The sequence below is a fragment of the Balaenoptera ricei genome, chromosome 1 (assembly GCF_028023285.1).
Source record: "Balaenoptera ricei isolate mBalRic1 chromosome 1, mBalRic1.hap2, whole genome shotgun sequence".
Lineage (NCBI taxonomy): Eukaryota > Metazoa > Chordata > Mammalia > Artiodactyla > Balaenopteridae > Balaenoptera > Balaenoptera ricei.
In genome coordinates this window covers 131,986,767-132,007,119 of record NC_082639.1, presented here as the reverse complement: position 1 = coordinate 132,007,119, position 20,353 = coordinate 131,986,767, and the positions used below count along the sequence as shown (strand labels likewise).

The window sequence follows — 20,353 nt, the reverse complement described above, 5'->3', positions numbered from 1 at the left end:
GCTACTACTACTATTAGTAATAATAATAATAGATAATATTTATTGAGCATTTTAGTCGAACTCCATGAGGTAGTTAAAACTATTGCTCCCCTTTTAAAGATGAGAAAAGACTTAATATATATAGAATACATGTGCTCTCTCCATTTATGGCCATCTGCATTATATGATTGAGATCATGGTGTGTATATAATTTTTATCCTGCTTTTTCACTTGACATTGTACATTGAGACACCTCCCATATCTTTCCAAGGTGAAATATATCATATTCCTTTCATGCATCCACGATAGTTAATTTTTGGCCTCTAATTAGTGGCATTTATGTTCATTTTCAATATTTTGCTCTCACAAATAATATCATGATAAAAATTCTCTGAACTGATTTTTGATATGCATCTTGTTACATACTTAGCATAGATTCTTGGGTCCAAAAGTACGATATTTTTAAAACTATGAATACATATTGCCAAATGCTTAACAATGGCTCAACATCTCCTCATAAAGTCCTTCATTTGGCATTGGGATTATATGACACTTTTCTCGTCCTCCAGGTTAAACGTGCCCAATTCAGAAATCCCTCTTGTTGGCACTAGAAAGAGTTAAGGGGTGGAAATCAATGAGTACTTGTTTATTACTTTCCTCACTCCCTTACTTTCTCACTTCCTCACTCCTTAGCGTTGCAGTGCCAGTATCTTCCAGCCTCAAACAAGGCCCAGGTGGACTGCTCCCATCCCTTTGGTGCCTTTAGGTACCAGTCGACCTGCAGCTTCACCTGTGATGAGGGCTTGCTCCTGGTGGGAGCAAGTGTGCTGCAATGCTTGGATACGGGGAACTGGAATGCTCCTTTTCCAGAATGCCAAGGTAAAATGAATTCTTTCCAGTGTCTTGGAAATAAACTGTAGGCTTATTTTAAAAAGCTGTATTTTAAAGGTGGTAACTGTCTAGGGGACAGAAACTTGAAATGGACTGGAAAATGAATAAACACTGTCATCAGGTAACCCAGGGATCCAAAATGCAAATGCCTTCAGGGGCTAGGCAGGTACCACAAGCGACAGGATGTCTGGCAAGAGGACGGTGGCAGGGGGGTGGGGTGGTGGCCTGGTGCCAACTCTGTCCTGGGGCCTTTCCCAGGACATGAAGGCTCCTACCATGAACCAGGTGGGCTGTTCTCACTTGGCTAATGATAGTATCTGGAAAGAAGGCCAGAGGGAAGAACTGGCCTCAGGATGGTTGTTCCAAGACTGATCTGGCACTTTGCTCCTAGGAACCACGGAGTACAATGGTGGAATGGGGGGTAACTCCCGGGTTTAATAGTGGAATGGGAGGGGCAGAATTTACACTTTGCAGATCTTGCAGATCTCGGAGGATGCTGCAAACATCCTCCGAGATCTGTGTAAGACTAGAGAGATCCACTTAGGATAAAGTGAAGACTGATGAAAAGAGGAAGAAACTAATCTGTACAGGCAAGGTCAACAGGATTCTCAGAAGAAAAAAAGTATATCTTCAGCATAAGCATATTTATCTGCATTACACTTGATATAAAGTAAAGGCAGTTACTGTATGGAATAGAACCGGTTCTAATCATCTATGTTTAGGAATTGAAGCACAGAGGTACGCTTTTTATACTCCCCATTCCTTTTTCTACTCAATGTATCCAATTATTTACTTACATTTATGGCAAATACTGCTTTTAAAAAATAAAACTTTTATTTATATAAGCTACAGAAAAATAAGAAAATAGAGAAACAAAAAAATCCTCTTAAATACCTCCCCCAAATACCCAACCCTAAAACAGACACTGGTTATGTTTCTCCATTCTTGTATGAATTCTTCCAATATCTTCCCACTTTTTCCTCCATGTGATTAGTATTTTTATGATGCATATATATACAATTTTAATAATAAAATTAGGTAGGTAAAATACTAGCCAATCCTGCATTGTTTGCCTTTGTTTTTCACTTCGTACCCACTTCCAACATGAGTGAAAGCAGGCAGAAACATGTTTTTAATAAAGAGGAAACCACTTGCTATTCAGGTCACACACAAGCACACACATGCACACACACGTACACACTACTGTTAAGTTAGGTCAACAGTGAGTGAATGAACGCACGAACGAACGAACAAAGGGGCTGACCAGCTCAACAGAACTGCGTGTCCTTTAGCCCCAGGCACAAGAGAGCACGGCAAGCCACAGGGGCTAGGGATGGGCACACCTTCTGAGCTGGGTCTGCAGAGACCAAGGTGAGGCTTGTGACCTTGGCTCTTCAGCTCTCACCCGGGCTACACTGAAGGCTGGATATACTACCAAGTCCACACAGCTTTGGGGAAGAACTTGGAGTCCCTGAGGAGGGGTTACAATGCTTAGCACCCTTCCGAACAACCCTGGGCTGTTCAGGGCACAGATTGCAGTTCATTGCCCCACACTGGCCCGCCTGTGGGTGTTTCACAGCAAGGAGGCTTACACTCACCATGGCTTCCTGTGACCTTCCAGTTCCCTTCCGCTTTTAGTTCTTTGTTTACTCTGACTGAACTTTCTCCTCTTGTTGCTGGGCGAGCATCAAGTGAAATACCCAAATGTGGTCTGCGCAGGAAGGTACCACGAGGCTTGCACTCACAAGCTGTTGTAATGCTCTTGAGAGAGTGTTCTCAATTTCCCTTTCCAAGGTCCCCCTTGCCCCTGTATCCCCACCCGAGCTATCAGGAGGCAAGGCCACAAAAGGGCTGCAAACGGACTCATGGTACCAACACCCTCCCAATTTGTCCTTACAGTTTATAGGCTTCTTGACTTGTCTGCTCTCCCTTACCCACCACTCCCACACTGAATACAAGAAGACTTTTCAAGTGGCAGAAAATAACTAGGTCTTTCAACAAAGGGATGAGATTGGGGGGTTGGGGGTGAAATGTAGCAGGAAAGGAGAAGCGAGGAAGGGAAGAGAGAGAAAGAGAAATAGAAAATGCTCTCAAAACCTCAAGCAGTTCAAATCAGTGGAAATGGCCCTAGGTTCATCCACACCACCACTGTCTCTGGTCTAAAGCCATACACTACCCAATCAGGCCAAACAGTGAAGAAGAAACACCCTAAACCATGCGTTCTCTTAGCCTTCATTTTTTAATGCCAATATGTTTAATCTGAGTTTTATTTCACTAATTGGCTGAGGGATATCTTGGTGGCCATTAACATTTGCATACAAAGTATTTTCACTTTTTAGCCTTGTAAAACTCCTGGGAGCTATTTAATGCTATTCTCCACATTTTAAAGGTGAACATATTGAGGTTCAGAGAGGTTAAGTAACTTGCCAAAAGTCACACAGCATGATCTCCAACCAAATCAAGTCCTCTAGCACCACAAACTCCACATGGATAAACTGTGGCAAAGAACCATGAGATCTTATTTACTGTTTTTTGTAGGTGAACAAGTAGGGTCATCTGGGGCTGGTCACTGTAGGATGAGACTGGTGGGAAGAGTATCTGCAGATGGCCAGTTACATTATGTGCCTACTTTGTGTCATGATTGTTAAAATATTTTTTAATTTAATTTTTGCCTATGACTTAGTTAACTTATTGTTTTATATAACTGAGGATCCCTGCAAGGCAAGGATTGTTTTTTCTCCCATTTCATAGATGAAGCAACTGAGATTCAGAAAGCTTATTGTCCAGAGATACATTGCTAGTAAGTAACAGAGGCAGGCTTTGGACCCAGATTCTTTCCACCACTTGGTTGGGGGAAGGAACTTCTGGAAGGGGAAAAAGTATTTTACTCCATTTCCCTATTTCCAATCACTTGTCATTGTTTTATGACAAGGTGATTAGGTCTATCTCTGAAGAAGGTATCAAGGAAGCAGCCAGTCCTTCTCCTGTCCGGGGGCAACTAACATGAGCTGCATCACTATCTTTCCCAACAAAGCACCAGCTGCCTTTTAAATCACCTCTAAAGCTCTTTGGGGGTGAGCATTTCAGGATACCAATCCACTGTCAACTGCTGCTATTTCACATGTACAAGACTTCTACCTGGTGACAAAGCACCATGAAATTCAAACAATCATTTCTAACCCCATGCTGCCCTGGTACGTTAAGGACACACACACACACACACACACACACACACACACACACACACACTGATTTAAGTTTCTGTGTTCTAAAACAACCTCCTCTCTCCTCCTCGGCCACGCCCACGGTAGCCGTTACCTGCGCACCTCTCCCAAACCCGCAGAATGGAACAAAGACCTGTGTCCAGCCTCTTGGAGATTCCAGTTATAAGGCCACATGCCAGTTCACCTGTGATGAGGGATTCTCTCTATCTGGACCGGAAAGATTGGACTGTACTCCATCTGGACACTGGACAGATTCCCCGCCAACGTGTGACGGTAGGACCATGGGTCTATCCTCTCTTACAGCTTCTCAAGTAACAGTATAGCATGGAGGATCATCAGGAATTCAGGTAAACCTGTTCTTAAGCTAAAGGAAGCTTTCTCCACAAAGCGTAACAATCTAGACCAAAAGCTTTTCTCTCTCTCTGAATGTTTTTTTTTTTTTTTATAAATTTATTTATTTGCTGCATTGGGTCTTTATTGCTGCGTGCAGGCATTCTTTAGTCATGGTGAACGGGGGCTACTCTTTGTTGTGGTGTGCGGGCTCTAGGCGTGCAGGCTTCAGTAGTTGTGGCTTGCAGGTTCAGTAGTTGTGGCTCGCGGGCTCTAGAGCTCAGGCAGTAGTTGTGGTGCAGGGGCTTGGCTGCTCTGCGGCATGTGGGATCTTCCTGGACCAGGGCTTGAACCCGCGTCCTCTGCATTGGCAGGCAGATTCTTAACCACTGCACCACCAGGGAAGTCTTCTCTGAATAGTCTTATAATAATAACTTTAAACATTTCATAGTTTTATAACGTGTTTTAGCGTCACTGTGACATTTGATGTTTATTACAATTCTAAAATAATGAGGATAGGCAGTATTGTCTCTATTTTACAGATGAGAAAATAGAGGCTCAGAGATTATGTAACTTGTCGGAATTCACACTGTTAGTAAGTGATGAAGTTCAGCTATGTTACCGGGACTTTTACTTCATTATAAAGAATTTTTCTACTACACTCTTACTCATTCATTCCCACATCCACCTTCGCTGAGCACTACTAAGCCCCAGACACTGAGCTTACTCAGGGATGGATGTGATTTCATCCCAACCCCTCAAGGATCTCACAGTTTAGCTATTTGTGTATGTTTCTCCTTGCTCAACTTCTATATGGATTATGAGGTCCTTGAGGGCATTAACTGTGCCGCATTCCCCTTTGTATTTCCTGCAGCAACTAGACAGAAAAAAAAGTAGGTGTGTGACAAGTATCTGTTGAATTGAAGCTTATCATTTACTGGTTAAATTTATTCAAGCTCCAGCCCTATTGACAATGAATTAGTAGATCCTCAAAGGCAAGGGCCAGATCTTATCTGTCTTTGATTCCCCCGAAACATCTGACTGACACCTACCTAGTATGTAGTATGCTCTAAAATAGAAGTTTATGAATTGATTAATTTATAGCTCAGGTTTACTTTCAAAAGTTGCCATTGTTCTATTGTTCCGCGTACTATACCAGCAGTAATAGCTAATTTGTATTGCTTGTGTAAATAAGTACCAGCTATTTCATATGCATTTTTGCATTCAGACCACACAACAATCCTTAACATGATTATCACTCTCCCCGTTTTAAAGATGAGGAAATGGAAGATAAATAGCTGGCAAAGATCCAACAGATAGGAAGTAAGGAGCTAGGATTCAAACCCAGGTCTAGCCTGATTACAGGGCCAGAGCTTTTACCACTACACTACACTACACTGCCACACAGTGGCAGGTTTCTAAATCCCGGGTCTGTCACTTGTAAATTTACTCTTTTCCACTGCTCTTGTCTAGTTGCCGAAATGAGTGATCAAATGAGAGAATGAGAGTGATCAAATGAGAAAATATGTTGATAGAAATCTATCAGTGAAAAGAGCTAAACACTTATTCCTTCTCGTGGAATGAGCACTAGATTAATATCCAAAGACCTGTATTGCTCTTCCGTGGGGTCATGGACCATGTACATCATGTCACACCCTTGATTTTCTCGATTCCAAAAGCAGAGGAGTGGACGAGATCAACTCTGAGGTCTCCGTATGCTAACACATATAAATGGAATCTAAAGAAAAATGGTTCTAATGAACCTAGGGGCAGGACAGGAATAAAGCCGCAGACGTAGAGAATGGACTTGTGGATACGGCGGGGGGGAGGGGAAGCTGTGATGAGGTGAGAGAGTGGCATGGACGTATATACACTACCAAACGTAAAATAGATAGCTAGTGGGAAGCAGCCGCATAGCACAGGGAGATCAGCTCGGTGCTTTGTGACCACCTAGAGGGGTGGGATAGGGAGTGTGGGAGGGAGACGCAAGAGGGAGAGGGTATGGGGATATATGTACACATACAGCTTATTCACTTTGTTATACAGCAGAAACTAACACAACATTTTAAAGCAATTATACTCCAATAACGATATAAAAAAAAAAAAAAAAACAACAACTCTTGAGGTCTCTTCCCTGGACACGAATTCTGTAGACTAAAGGACATCAAATGCTATCACCTGCTGTTAAAAAGATATACTACAAGCTACCGGAGGAATCTAGAACATTTATGGCTGATATCATTAGGGCTTCATCACTTATTTCTCAATCACTCGTTTGTTTATTCCATGGGCATTTATCATAAGCTCTGTTTTTCCACATTCTGTTTTAAAGCTAAAGAATAAAAAAACCCTAAGAGATATCTCACTAAAGTTTAAATCATATATGCAATCAACATGGTTGTTAAATCTGTAATCTCTGAAGCCCCCATTTCCCCTCACTCCTTTCCACCTCCTGTTCTCCACACGAGGCGGCATTTGCCCACCACCCTTCAGGCCTAGCCCTGCCCAGTGTCTAGAACCAAACTCGACCAGGGGCAGCAGCTTTAGTCAACTATGGGCTTTGGAATTGTCAACCCTGTGTGCACCTGATCATCAGCTCTGGCTTTTGTACCTGTGTTTCTACCTCATTCTCTAAATTTATTCTCTAGATTTAGGCACATAGTTCCTCTTCTTTTCCCATATGCCCGAGTCCATGAATTTTTAACCCTTCAGCACTGAACCTTGATTTTTCACATGGTGTTTTTCAGAGTCCTGGGCTATATCAAAAGGGCTTGAGGGCCACCAAGTAAGGAGGGGTGGTGTGGCAGGTGCAAAGCTGAGTCTCCTGCTTCACAGCACAATGTGAGGTTCCATTTTTTGAGTAGGTCCACAGATATTTCCCTTTTAGTTAGAACGCCAGTTTCCTGGTCTCTCTAGGACTTGAGCTCTGCCTGTATTTCCCAGTCTCCTCCCAGCCTTTGCCCCCCCCCACCCCAGGACCTGAATTCCTTTCCCTGAACCTAAGCAGTGCTGAATTGCTTATATCCGGTTTCTGTGTCCCCCACATCACCACCTGTTGAGCCACTATCCTGACACAGATTACTGTTTTCCCAATCACTTTGTCACTGACCCTCTGGAGACCATGTTTGGCTGCTGGACCCAACTCCTAATGACCAACCTCAGGTTGATGGGGAGGGATGGGTCCTGGTTCCAAACCCCAATCCTAGCTCTGCCCTTCTGCCACATCTTTGCTCATCCAAGTTCTAAAATATAGCAAACTGGTGCCCTCTAAGCTCTGGCCTGGCTCGCTCACATCTCTGTTTTATTTCTCCACTCCCCCAACATTTCTCTGACTCCATGAAGATTCCTAGCCTTTATTTTTAAAATTTGAGTTTAGAACAGCCAACTCAATTAAATTTATTATTTATAATATATCTTCTTTCCAAAAAATTCTTGACAAAACTGTATCCAACTCAAGTAAAAAGAGATAATACAAAGCAACAGAGAATTAACTAAATATGTCATAAGATAATAATAGAGTACCAGTGATCCCAATAATTCATGAATTCACAGGCAATCGTGTACAGCTACTTCATGGATTACAGAAAAACATCAGTGAAGACCTTTCCAGTAGGCAGCACTGCCTTTAAGTCCACAAATATAGAGCATTAAGTATGGTGATAAAAGCAACCCTTATCCATTCTCTATTCTTCTTGTAATGACTCAGGTTTTGGTAAAGTTTTAGAGTAGGCTCAAGAATATGACTACTTTTTAAAGTTACCCACAGAGGTCATTCCTTAGTAAAAATCTCTTCCTCTACATCTGCACTAGGCCCCTTCACTCCAACAACTTCCTTGACAACTCCACAAATTTAATTCAGCCCATGTTTGCTGAGTGCCCAGCACTTGCCAGTTCTGGGTTAGGCTTCCATGAACCTCACCAAGGCTGCCCCTCAGACAGGAAAACATGCTTCCTTACACAAGTTAGTCCTTAGATTCAACAAGGTTCATGTTTACAGAAGAAGGATTAGAGACTTTCCTAGCTACAAAAGGCTATATCTATAACCTTGTCAGAAAAAGACTGACAAGACTGAGACCAAAGCAATATCCTCCAAGTAGAGTTAATGCTGTAGTAATTCTCTTTGTATACTAGGGGTCACTTAAATCAATTTTTTAAAATAGTAACTCCTCTTGTTTCTTTTCACACCATGTAAAAATACGTGTTAGAATGTGTCCAAATTAAATTGTGCTAACTTACTTATTCGTTCATTTGACAAATATTTTTGGACCCCCTACTTTGTGCCAGGCACTGTTGCCTGGGATACAGTGTTGAAAAGAGCTGACAAGGTCCCTGCTCTCATGCAATTGACATTATGTATTTTCTTGGGCTTAAATATGAAATTCTTGGAGATTTTGAAAAAGTTATTTTAGTGAAAATGTTCATAAATGATTTAATGTCTATGACTTACACCAATAGATATGTTTAATAAATGTCTGATAAATGGAATTGATCTGCCAGGCATGGATTTATTAATTACTCAAAAATTTGAGAGTTCTAAACTGAAATTCAGTATGGTACTTTGGCTATTTGAATGGATTCACACAATAAAGATCCACAATCCTTCAGTGAACAGCCTGCCACCAAAAAGCACGTGGGCCAATATGTAAAAGCCAATACATCACTTTTCCATGAGGCATTACATAGGGCTTCAAGAGATTTTTTTTTTTAAAAAGCAAAATAGCTAAGCAAAATGAGCCTTATCTGACCAAGGCATTGCTTTCAGATAGCCTTGGATTTAAAGAAAGAACAGTCACTCAGTTTGTCAATAATCCAATATTTGTTGATAAATAACAGTCTTATGTCAGAGACCTTCGTGGGGAGAAAGACATGATCCTAAGAGAAATAGGTAACTGCAATAATTTATCAAAACAGTTTTTGAGGGAAATAGTAAATTAAAAATTCATTTGCTCATCCACTTGGCATATAGTTGTTGAGATCCTGCAGTGTGAATTGTGGGAGACACAAAGATTTATGGTTCTTGGGTTTTAGGAGCTTTCCATCCAGGAGAAGAGGGAAGAGATGACATGTGACATGACAGCATATGAGTTCAAAGAAAAAACTGATGCGTTCAGAGGAGAAGACTTCAGGTTGCAGTGATCAGCAGAGGCTTTGGAGAGGCTGTGTTCATTTGGATCCTAGAGGAGGGGTGGGATTTTATTCGGTAAAAATTGAAAGAAATTTAGGGCAGTGCGAGCCAAGAACCAGAGGCAAGAACACATGAGGTCAGTTCAGGGACTTCCCAGGAACTAATCTAGCTTTACCAGGAGGTTTTGAGCTTTCCTGTGCTATGAAACTGTGGTTAAAAAAAAAAAAAAAAAAAAAAAGCCTGGGGCTCCAAACAGAAGAAATAGTAGTTTAGGACCCAAGATGATCATTGCAGGTTTAGACATGTTGAATTTGTGGAGACAGCAGGATATCTAACCGGAAGTAGTCTCAGGCAGGAGGAAAGACAGAAGTGAAAACCTGGACTGCATTTATACAGATAGGACAGTGAGAGTTGCGGGGAGGCTATGAGGTCTCTAAAGCAGCAGGTGTAGAGAGAAGAGGATGAAATTGTGAATTCTTGAGTATGACTGCCTAAATCCTTGACTTCTTTGTTTTTGTGACTTCTCCCTATACTCCTCTCTGCAAGCCCACCATCCCTCCCCCTGCCCTTTGTACTTCATGGCCTGCTGTGTTCATTGCGAAATGCCTGCTACCTAGCAAAACACCTGACACAGTGGGAGCTCAATAAGTAGTTAATATTTGTTGAAAATGTGAATGAATAAATTTGGTGCAAAACAGGGCTTCCAAATCAATTTGGAGATTGTGACATTCTTGATTTGATTCTCCAGCCATCAAGTGTCCAGAACTATCTGCCCCAGAGCAGGGAAGCCTGGATTGTCCTGACACTCATGGAGAATTCACTGCTGGCTCCACCTGCCATTTCTCCTGTAATGAGGGCTTTAAGCTGGAGGGGTCCAACCATGTTGAATGCACAGCTTCTGGAAGATGGACAGCACCCCAACCGACCTGTGACGGTAAAACAGGATACACTTGCCCGGACAGCTCTTCTTCTGGAAATTTCCTCAACAAAAATAACAAACACTTATATACACTCTTAGTATATGACGGGTACACATGATATCATTATTATTGTGAAAGCTCCACTTCTTGTCATGAAGTGGGTTATCTACTGGGGTCTAGGAAACACAGCCTGGATTAAAAAATGTATAAGGAGTGACAGGACTTTTTCACATTTGTGAATAAACGATAACACCGATTCTTAAGCACAAATTTTCTTTCGTAATTGTGGCCTCTTTGTCTCAAAGAGCTTTGTTGAGTCGATTGAATGGTTTCCATTGCTTCATCGCCAGGAGAGAGCACTAGGGGTGGAGTCACCGGTCCAGTGTTTCAAATCAAGGAACTGAAGTGGAGAGGGGCCAACTGCCATCTTTCTGCCACGTGGCAAGTTAGTGACAGCCAGTGGCAATATCCACGCCTCACATTTCATGCTGACCTTTGGCCAGAGGACAATACCACCTCCCAATAAAGCAGCACTGAGCAAGCAATTGGCCTATACATATTTCTCTTTCTACTGAATTCTTATATTTCTGCACCAATTATTCTGGTTTTGTTTTGTTTTGTTTTTAGTATCAGTAACATTGACGGCGCCCCCCCCCCCCCTCCAATTTCTTCTTCTGGCCAGGAGAATCATCTCTCCAAGGACAATTTTAGATCATTTTTCTCATCTGGTTTTCCATACCTGATTTTAATAGTTTTCCTTAACTTCCTTAAGGAGCTATTGCTAGAACCTCCCTGATGATGAAAGGAGTGGAAGGCAGTTACTCCATGTCAGTCTTAACTCTGTTGTGCTCTTTCTAATTGGGAGCTCTCTAAATTGAAACATTTTCTCACAACAGACATAGTATCAGCTCCTACTGTAGAGGTGCAATGCCCATCCCTCGTCACTCCAAAGCAAGGAACAATGTCCTGTCAGCATCATGTGGGAACCTTTGGTTTGAATACTACTTGCCACTTCGGATGCAAAGCTGGATTCACACTCACGGGAGACAGTACTCTCCGATGCACACCTTCTGGACAATGGACAGCAGTAGCTCCAGCATGCAGAGGTAATGTGAAAAGGAACAGGCAGTTCTGATGCTATCTTCCAGCAAGCTAGTCACTGGACATGCCTGTCAAAATCCCATCCAACCCCAATGACCACTTCAAGTGTCAGCTCCTCCATGAAATCCACACCAATCCCAATTAGAAGCAATGTGCAACAGGCATACCAACTTTTCCCCTTCCTTATGTCACAAGGTAATGCCCTGGTACTCAAAGACCTAAAGGAGGACACATATGTAAATGTCCAAAATGTGTTAGAACAATACACACGCTAAACACGAAGCCAGCTATATGAATTGTGAAATATAAGTTACAATTCTGTTAATGATGTGGCAGTGTAAATATTCCATATTTTCATAATTGGAAGCTAAATAAAAAGTTAATCATGACTGATACCTCTTGAAGACCTATCGCCCTATGCACGAAGCACTGTGTCTCTTTCATCACTGTACCCCCTAGGAAGCACAGCAGAGTGCTTTGCAAATGTCACTGTTGCTTAATAACATTTGTCTGAGTTAAATTCAGTTTCCTGAGTTGAGTTAAATTTGAGTTATATTTAGTTTTCTATCCACAAATTTAGGAGAATAGCCTGAAATTCCCTGATAAATAGTTTAATCAGTATGGCAGACTCTACCTCTTTCAAACTTCCAGAGGCCAGCTATGCTGAACACTTGTTATTTTAAGAAATATGTGCTGACATGCCAGCTTATTGCCAATGGTAGTAATAATGACATTTAGGACAACAGTATTTTTGAGAAGCAAAATTTTGTAGATAGTACTTTGGTAGGTAAGATCAATCAATCCACTGGCAGGTATTTATTGAATTGCCACTATGTGCCCATCCTAGTTCTTTGGCTATCATTCTTTGAGTGGATATCTTAGTACATGTGATGTTGGAAGGGCTAGTGGGAATGTTAAAAGTAGCTCATTTCCTTTCTGATCTTTTGTATTCTACCTCATCTAATGGCAACACTAGGCAGGTTTCAAATGAATCCATAATCTCTTTTATGTTCATTCTATATGTTTGTTTTTCCTGCATTCTTTTTTTCTGCAGCTGTCAAATGCTCCAAGCTACACGTTACTGAGCCAATAGTGATGAACTGCTCCAACCCTCGGGGAAATTTCAGCTATGGATCAACCTGCAGCTTCCATTGCCCAGAGGGTCGTTTACTTAATGGCTCAGCGAGAACAGTGTGCCAAGAGAATGGCCAGTGGTCAGCTATCATGCCAGCGTGCCAAGGTTTATTTCTCATATGGGTTAAGAAGTTGCTTTGATATGGAAAATAATGAAATCAGTGTTTCTCCTCTGAGTATTTCTGACAGTGGTTGCTTTCCATCACTGGGTTTCCCCTGCATTTAATAATTGTTTCACAATGAATCAGATAGCATCTCTGTACCTCATGCAAAGCAGTGGGAATCAAATTCAGTGACTCTGTGTAAACAATCACCACTCCTTTTTCAAAGCTCCAATTTGTGAAATGAATACTCTCATTTCTTTATAATCTGTGTGTAGTACATCTTGAAGTTTCAAAATGTTTTAAACTGAAGGTTATTTAATGCAGAATCCTAATTTATTATCTCAGAAGATCTTTGTTTAACATATACCTCCAAAAATACAATATATCTTCCTTAATTAAGCTCCATCTGTTTGTAAGGTTTATTTCATCCCCCTCCCTTTTTTTCATTTCTTTTCTCTAGCAGCTTGTTGTAACTACTTTTCATCACATAAAAATCTTCAATTGCCCCCCCCCAATTACCCACAGTTTATTTTGTTTATCCAAACTTCCATTTATTGTGTCTACCATTTAATCATTTAATTCCTTTTATTGAGTCCTTACCCTGACTCCTTTGGAAATTATGTTTGATATCAAAGCATTAGGAAGAAAATCAGGCCCTGCGTGCATCCCATTCTGTTGCAGTGGTTTATGACTTCCAGATCTTTTTGTGCCGGGTTGTTAGCAGTGCCAGGACCTTTGATGACTTACTTGATCTCACATCTTAGAGCTCTTGGGGACCTCCTGGGGGAATGATGGTCTTCTGCACAATACACTTCTTATGTCTTGCACGTGTGCATGTGTTTATTTTGCAGCGGGGCCATTGACTATCCAGGAAGCCTTGACTTATTTTGGTGGAGCAGTGGCTTCTACAACAGGTTTAGTGACGGGTGGGATACTCCTGGCTCTGCTAAGAAAGCGTTGCAGACAAAAAGGTAAATAGGAAAGAATATTCTCCTTATTTTCTTCTTTCATGTGATTTGGGGCAGGGCAGTGAACCGACAACTTCAGTAGTTCATATCTGAAAACATTTGCATTAAAAGAAAACAAGGGGCTTCCCTGGTGGCGCAGTGGTTAAGAATCCGCCTGCCAGTGCAGGGGACACGGGTTCGAGTCCTGGTCCGGGAAGATCCCACATGCCGCAGAGCAACTAAGCCCATGCGCCACAACTACTGAGCATGTGCTCTACAGCCCGCACGCCACAACTACTGAGCCCATGTGCCACAACTACTGAAGCCCGCATGCCTAGAGCCTGTGCTCCACAACAAGAGAAGCCAATAATAAGCCAATCCTCTTCTAATAAGCTAATGGGTCTCTTCATCTTTCCTCATGGAAAGTAACTGGGGGTATCAGAGGGGTCAGGGATGCTCAAATCCAGGAACAGAAAGTGGCTATGTTAAAAGTACCTGCCAGCATTCTCATGGAATTGAGATTTCCACACCTATTTTTTTTTTAACATCTTTATTGGAGTATAACTGCCTTACAATGGTGTGTTAGTTTCTGCTTTATAACAAAGTGAATCAGTTATACATATACATATGTCCCCATATCTCTTCCCTCTTGCGTCTCCCTCCCTCCCACCCTACCTTTTTTTTTTTTTTTTTTTTCCTACCTATTTTCAACTGCTCAGAGGAAGAACCCCTTGTTTCCTATTCTCATGCTCTCTCCCTTCACAAAGCCACCAGCGCATTAGGCTGGTTTTCTAATGTTCCCTCATATACTCTTCTGTGAGTGAATAAATAGGACAATAGACAAACAATAACACTCCTTACAGACCAAAAAGCTACAACCAGTCCCTCCATGCAACATTTGTGCTTGGCTAACCAAATCCAGAAGGCAGAGGTGAGAGCTCCTAAGACCTGAATCCTAATCTCCATTACCATGTAGGAATCACCCTATTCCTGCATTTCCCCCAAGTTCTTTCTTTAGTTTTGAGACATTTCCAGGGAACCCTCTGAACCGTGGAGAGGGACCAGCAGCCACCTATCCTCCACTATCTTTACAATAAATAAATTCATTTGTGGAGATGGGGAATTTTCCCTTGACCTGTCCCAATTTGATTTTAAACTTTCTAGGATTCTATGGTCAAATACTAGGAAAATGCTGCATACTGTGTCCCTCCCCTGCAAATTCAAAGTGCGCATTCATTATTACACTGAAGGCTCAATCATGCCCTGTAATAAATATACTTGTTCATCTTCATGTCACTTAATATTTTCTAAATGTATTTAGGCATGAGATGCTTTTCCTTTTTTATCTACCCATGGGATGAGTGACAGACCTGCTGCCATGTTTAAAGTTTCCACTATCAGAGTCCATTGTTTGGATTAAGACAGGAGGCCCCCAATCACATAGGTGATCAGGCGAGAAAAACATCCACTGTTATGTTGGTTTGGATTTGTTTCCTCGCTTAGCTTGCCCAAATAACGACTGAGGGAGTGTGACAAAGGATGCAAAGGCAGAGGGCCTCCAGTGCCAAAGAAATGAGTTTCGAGAACCAATGGTCTCAACAATAACCAAGAGTAGCGAAGAAGATGAAGGCAGGGACCAGAGGTAGGAGGAGAGGTTGTTACTGAAAGGGAAGAGGAGAAAGATGAGAGGATTCTGGAGTTACATATCGTTGAATGTTTAATTTAGCCTAAAACAGGTCCCACCTCTTAGGGAGGGATGTTCCCTACACGTCTCTTATAATGAGCCCATCTGGAAATCAGTCTGCTGACTCTCCCCTATCACTCATGACCTTTCTCCCTCATCTCATTTTTTACTCTTAAACCAATCTTCTGTGTCTTCTTGCTTATTTCAGATGAAGGAAAAAGCCCCTTGAACCCTCAAAGGTAAGATGGAAATGTTTTATGATGAAGTTTTTCTAGTTTGACTTTTTAATTCACTGTAGTATGTCAGAATGATTATACAGATGACCCCTTTTTGAAACAAATCTTTGGCAATGTCCCCTTGACTAATTCTGAAGTAAAATATACAGATAATATGTCCTAGCAATACATAATGTTTTTAAAAATCAATAGGTGCCCTAATGATAATATAAAGGAACAACACAAGGGAGAGTGACTTGGAAATAAAATGCTAGCGCTGAGGCACTACACTAGCAGATGCTATGGGGTCATCAGATGCTTGTACCTTCATTCAAATAGAATCACTATGAAGGCAACAGCATAAAGGTCAACTGAGAGGAATATTCTGTTAGTGATTCAAACAGTACCAGAACCGTTGCCAACACCAACCTGATTTTTTTAAATGATGAACAACTCTGGTAAAGAGTTGGAAAACCTGTTATTATCTTCCCTTAATTCACATGGCAATTACATTTTAAAAGATGCACAAAAAAATTAATATTTATATGTAAAGCAGTTAAGTTGCAGGATCAGAGATTTTTCACCTCCGTGAACGTTGAGTAGCTATTCTAAAGTTATGTGGAGTGTGTAAGACAATTCTTTTGCGCCCCAGGCATATTAGGACATCCAGCACCCATGGCCCCTGCTTAAAGGTCAATAGTAAGTCTCGATCATTATGAAAATCAAAAAATGCCTATATTGGGACTTCCCTGGTGGCGCATTGGTTAAGAATCTGCCTGCCAATGCAGGGGACACGGGTTCGAGCCCTGGCCTGGGAAGATCCCACATGCTGCGGAGCAGCTAAGCCCCTGCGCCACAACTGCTGAGCAACCCCTGCTCGCCACAACTAGAGAAAGCCCGCACACAACAACGAAGACCCAGTGCAGCCAAAAATAAATAAATAAAAATAAATTTATGTATTAAAAAAATGCCTATAGGGAGCAGTACTACCATTCTTTGAAAACTATTGCCACATGATCAAGTATCAAGGCTGGAGTTTTATAATTCACCAAGAAGAGGCTGCAGCAGGGGCACAGCAAGTATTCAGTACCTAAAGCATCAACAATAACATGGGTATAAAGTGCAATGCAAATTACCCAGAGCTGTTAACTGAGATCTTGAAAATCTCTTTGGTTTTATTCTTCTTTCCCACTAAAAGCAGAGAACTCCAGGGGTGGGATGGTAATCCATGGTCTCTGGAGGAACTATGTGCAGGACTGGGGTCAAGGACAAAGCATAATATGGCAGGTCATCTTTGTGTTTCTCTTCTTTAGCCACCTAGGAACATATGGAGTTTTTACAAATGCTGCATTTGACCCAAGCCCTTAAGGTAAGTTATCTATGAAAGTATTTTTGAAGGAAATAGAACAGTAAGGGAAAAAGGAAGAATATAAAGCTTGACTTTTCTTTATATAATCATGAGTCACATTTTAACCATGTATTAAATGTTCAAACCATGCAGGAAATTGTGTTGGCAGTAGGGGACAAGTATAGCAGTAGAGTGACAATAGAAAGTGAGTTCATAGGAAGATTTCCATTTCCTCCAGGATAGAACTGTTCTAATTAGACATAACTTATGTCAGGATGTATGACATTCAATTACTGGCTTCTAGGTGGTACTGATACTGCAGCTTTGCTTGATCACCAGAAGTCACGAGTGCTAGAAAAATTTTACAGACTTTGTGGAGCCAATTCCCTATGCGACCTGCTAGGAAAACAAAAGTAATATGATAACTTCTCTCTCCCAAAAAGCTCAGTGAATGGTTGAGTTTCCTAAGAGAAGTAGCCTAGATGGCAGAATATCTGGAATCTAGAAAAAGATTATACTAAGCCTTAGGGGGTACATATGATGAGAGCTTTCTTTTATCTTTTTCGGGAAAATATAATTATTTTAATTTTCTGTCTCATTTTCAGAGACCTGTCCTTCTCTTGGTCACCTCACTCAACCTCCACAGGATCCTATTTTTGAACATCAGCCTTCCCGACAGACTTGACTATAACTGTAGTTTATTTGCCTCAGTTTTCTGTAAATACTTGTGAATAAAGGGCATGGAATTTCCTTTAGATTAGCTCTGGACCGGAGCAGAAGAACTGTACCACAAGCCCCAACTCTCCACCCACCACCCCTTCCTGCTCCATTTCCTCTTCCTCCAACACAAGCCTCAGAAGCTGGGATTGAATGTTTCTGCCGTGGTCTGTGGGCTCTGCCCCAGCTGTCACTTGAGATACTAGTTAACTAGGGCCTGGAGCATCTGACTCCCCAGAAGACCAGACTGCAGAAAAATAAGAATGCCTCTTTATTTTTGGATTGGAGGAAATCATCCTCTACTTTGCTGGAAGGCGGGAGGCATCTCTGACTTGAAGGAATTTCTGTAGGATTTCCTGGGTGTTCACTGCTTGCTGTTTGTGAAGGCTTTTAGACCTCTGCTGCAAGGCTTCAAGAGAAGCCTCTGGATGGCACCAGAGGCTGCAGAAGACTAAGAATCAAGACAGGAAGGTACATGTCACTGTAGACCTTCCCTCCACCGGTCCTTCTCCCCCAGAGGACCCAAAGACCAATACTCGAACGTCTAATTAAAAGGATTCCCCCAAATGCCGCGTTCTATTATTTGACGTTTTGTTGAATAAGATCTGTGTCCGTCACTTTGCATACATGAATGTAATGCACAATCACAGTAGTCCCAATTACAAGCTCAACCCTTCAGTGAGCAAATATGTATCTTACCACCACCATAAACACACAAGAAAATCAGAGAAGCAGAAAAATGTCTTCATCACCTGAGTGTGTTTTACACGTTCTTTAATTCACGTGCTTAATAAATAGGTTATTGAAAGTTACACAGTAGTTGTCTGAAACTGATACAAAAAACATAGAGCCAAACAATATAGTTGTCCTCTCTGTTGAAATGTGAGGCAATGAACATGTCACACAGACTAGGTAAACATGCAAATAAAAATGCAAATAAAACACGCAAATAAAAATGGTGAAAGTCTAACTAAAGGTTACAAGATTTTGCAAGAATTTTGGTAGTAACCTTGGGATTTAGGGACACATTGCTTTTAAAAAGTTTCACTCATATACTGTACATAGCGTCTCTGACTGCTTACTTTATGCCGATCACTAGGCTCCGTGTTATAGGACGATGATTATCACCCTGTCTCCTGAGTCAGAATCTACCTTTTGTAAAATCGCCCCAGGGAATTCTGATGGTTTATCAGCTTTGGGAACCACTGGTATTATAGATACAGAAGGATAAGGCACTCACTGTTCCTGTTCTTGAATAGCTTATAATCTAGTTGGGGACACGATAGACACCAATACAAAGTGATAGAGAGTAATCAACATCAGTATGCTATTTGAAGAGTGTGGTAGGAATTCATAAAATGGAAAAGTTAATTTGGCCCAGAATCAAGGAGATAGAACTCTGATTGGACTTCAGAGAGTGGACAGTCTGAGTTGATCAAATAATATCAGCCAAGAAGCAAAGACGGAGACGATATGTTGAGGAGACTAAAGCCATCATAGAGATCTCATGTGAGGTGCTAGATTACAATTTATTGAATCTGTTGAGACAAATCATAGAAGCTTGGAGGCATGTAGATTCAGGGGACCCGGGATAAGTCATAATGATGCTTCAGACAAGATAATTCTCAGATTCTCTATAAATAGCAAAATCATATCTTAAGGCCATGTGATCCTCTGAGATACATAAAGGGCCCTGGAGGCAGGAAAAATATAATCATAGTAATCAACACGTGCTGTGTGCTTTCCAACTGCTAGGAATTATATATACTTCACAGTGTTCTTTTATCCTCCCAACCACCCTATTGGAAAAAACTATTATTATCATCTCTGTTTTGCAGGTGTCAAAATTGAGATCCAGAGAGGTTGTGTCACTTATCCAAGAGAACACTGCTAGTAAGTGGGATTGAAATCTGGTCTGATTCCCTCAGTGAAGCTCTTTAAGCCCTCTCCTCTGTCACTGCCTTAGGTGGCCACAGGCCCTTATCAAGACAGAACTGTGCAACAGAGAGAGACAAATATCATATGATATCGCTTAGAGGTGGAATCTAAAAAAATGATACAAATGAACTTACTTACGAAACAGAAATAGACCCACAGACATAGAAAACAAACTTATGGTTACCAAAGGGGAAGGGGGGAGCAATAAATTAGGAGTTTGGGATTAAAATACACACACTACTATATATAAAATAGGTAAACAACAAGGACCTACTGTATAGCACAGGGAACTCTACTCAATATTTTATAATAACCTATAGTGGAAAATAATCTAAAAATTATATATATATATATATATATATATATATATATATATATATATATATGAATCACTTTGCTGTATACCTGAAACTAACGCAACATTTAATCAACTATATTTCAATATATATATATATTTTTTTTTTTAAAGACAGAACTCTAACACACCATTGTAAAGCAATTATACTCCAATAAAGATGTTAAAAAAATAAATAAATAAATAAATAAAAGACAGAACTGTGCATGGGTAGAAGTCAGTAAAGTGGGCCAGGCCAGCAGGCCCCATTCACGTGACCATCCCCTTGCTTCCTCACCACCTGAAGATGCAATATTCCTGTGCCCAGTAACAGGGCGTAAGGCCCTCTTCCTCAGATCAGA

At 41.2% G+C, this 20,353-nt stretch overlaps 2 protein-coding genes across 4 annotated transcripts in view; one reads left to right on the top strand and one right to left on the bottom strand.

The window, feature by feature from the left end:
* The window catches only part of SELP (selectin P), a 45,762-nt gene extending 27,476 nt beyond the window's left edge, over positions 1–18,286 (top strand). For both annotated transcript variants that reach the window (XM_059903427.1, XM_059903421.1), the window contains 9 exons: positions 673–858; positions 4,182–4,367; positions 10,298–10,483; positions 11,366–11,575; positions 12,625–12,810; positions 13,660–13,779; positions 15,648–15,678; positions 16,968–17,023; positions 17,608–18,286. In XM_059903427.1, the coding sequence (XP_059759410.1) occupies positions 673–858; positions 4,182–4,367; positions 10,298–10,483; positions 11,366–11,575; positions 12,625–12,810; positions 13,660–13,779; positions 15,648–15,678; positions 16,968–17,022 (1,160 nt within the window). In that variant the 3' untranslated portion in view covers position 17,023; positions 17,608–18,286. The remainder of the gene's footprint in view (positions 1–672; positions 859–4,181; positions 4,368–10,297; positions 10,484–11,365; positions 11,576–12,624; positions 12,811–13,659; positions 13,780–15,647; positions 15,679–16,967; positions 17,024–17,607) is intronic.
* Positions 1–20,353, bottom strand: part of FIRRM (FIGNL1 interacting regulator of recombination and mitosis) — a 366,159-nt gene that overhangs the window by 191,977 nt on the left and 153,829 nt on the right. The window lies entirely within an intron of this gene.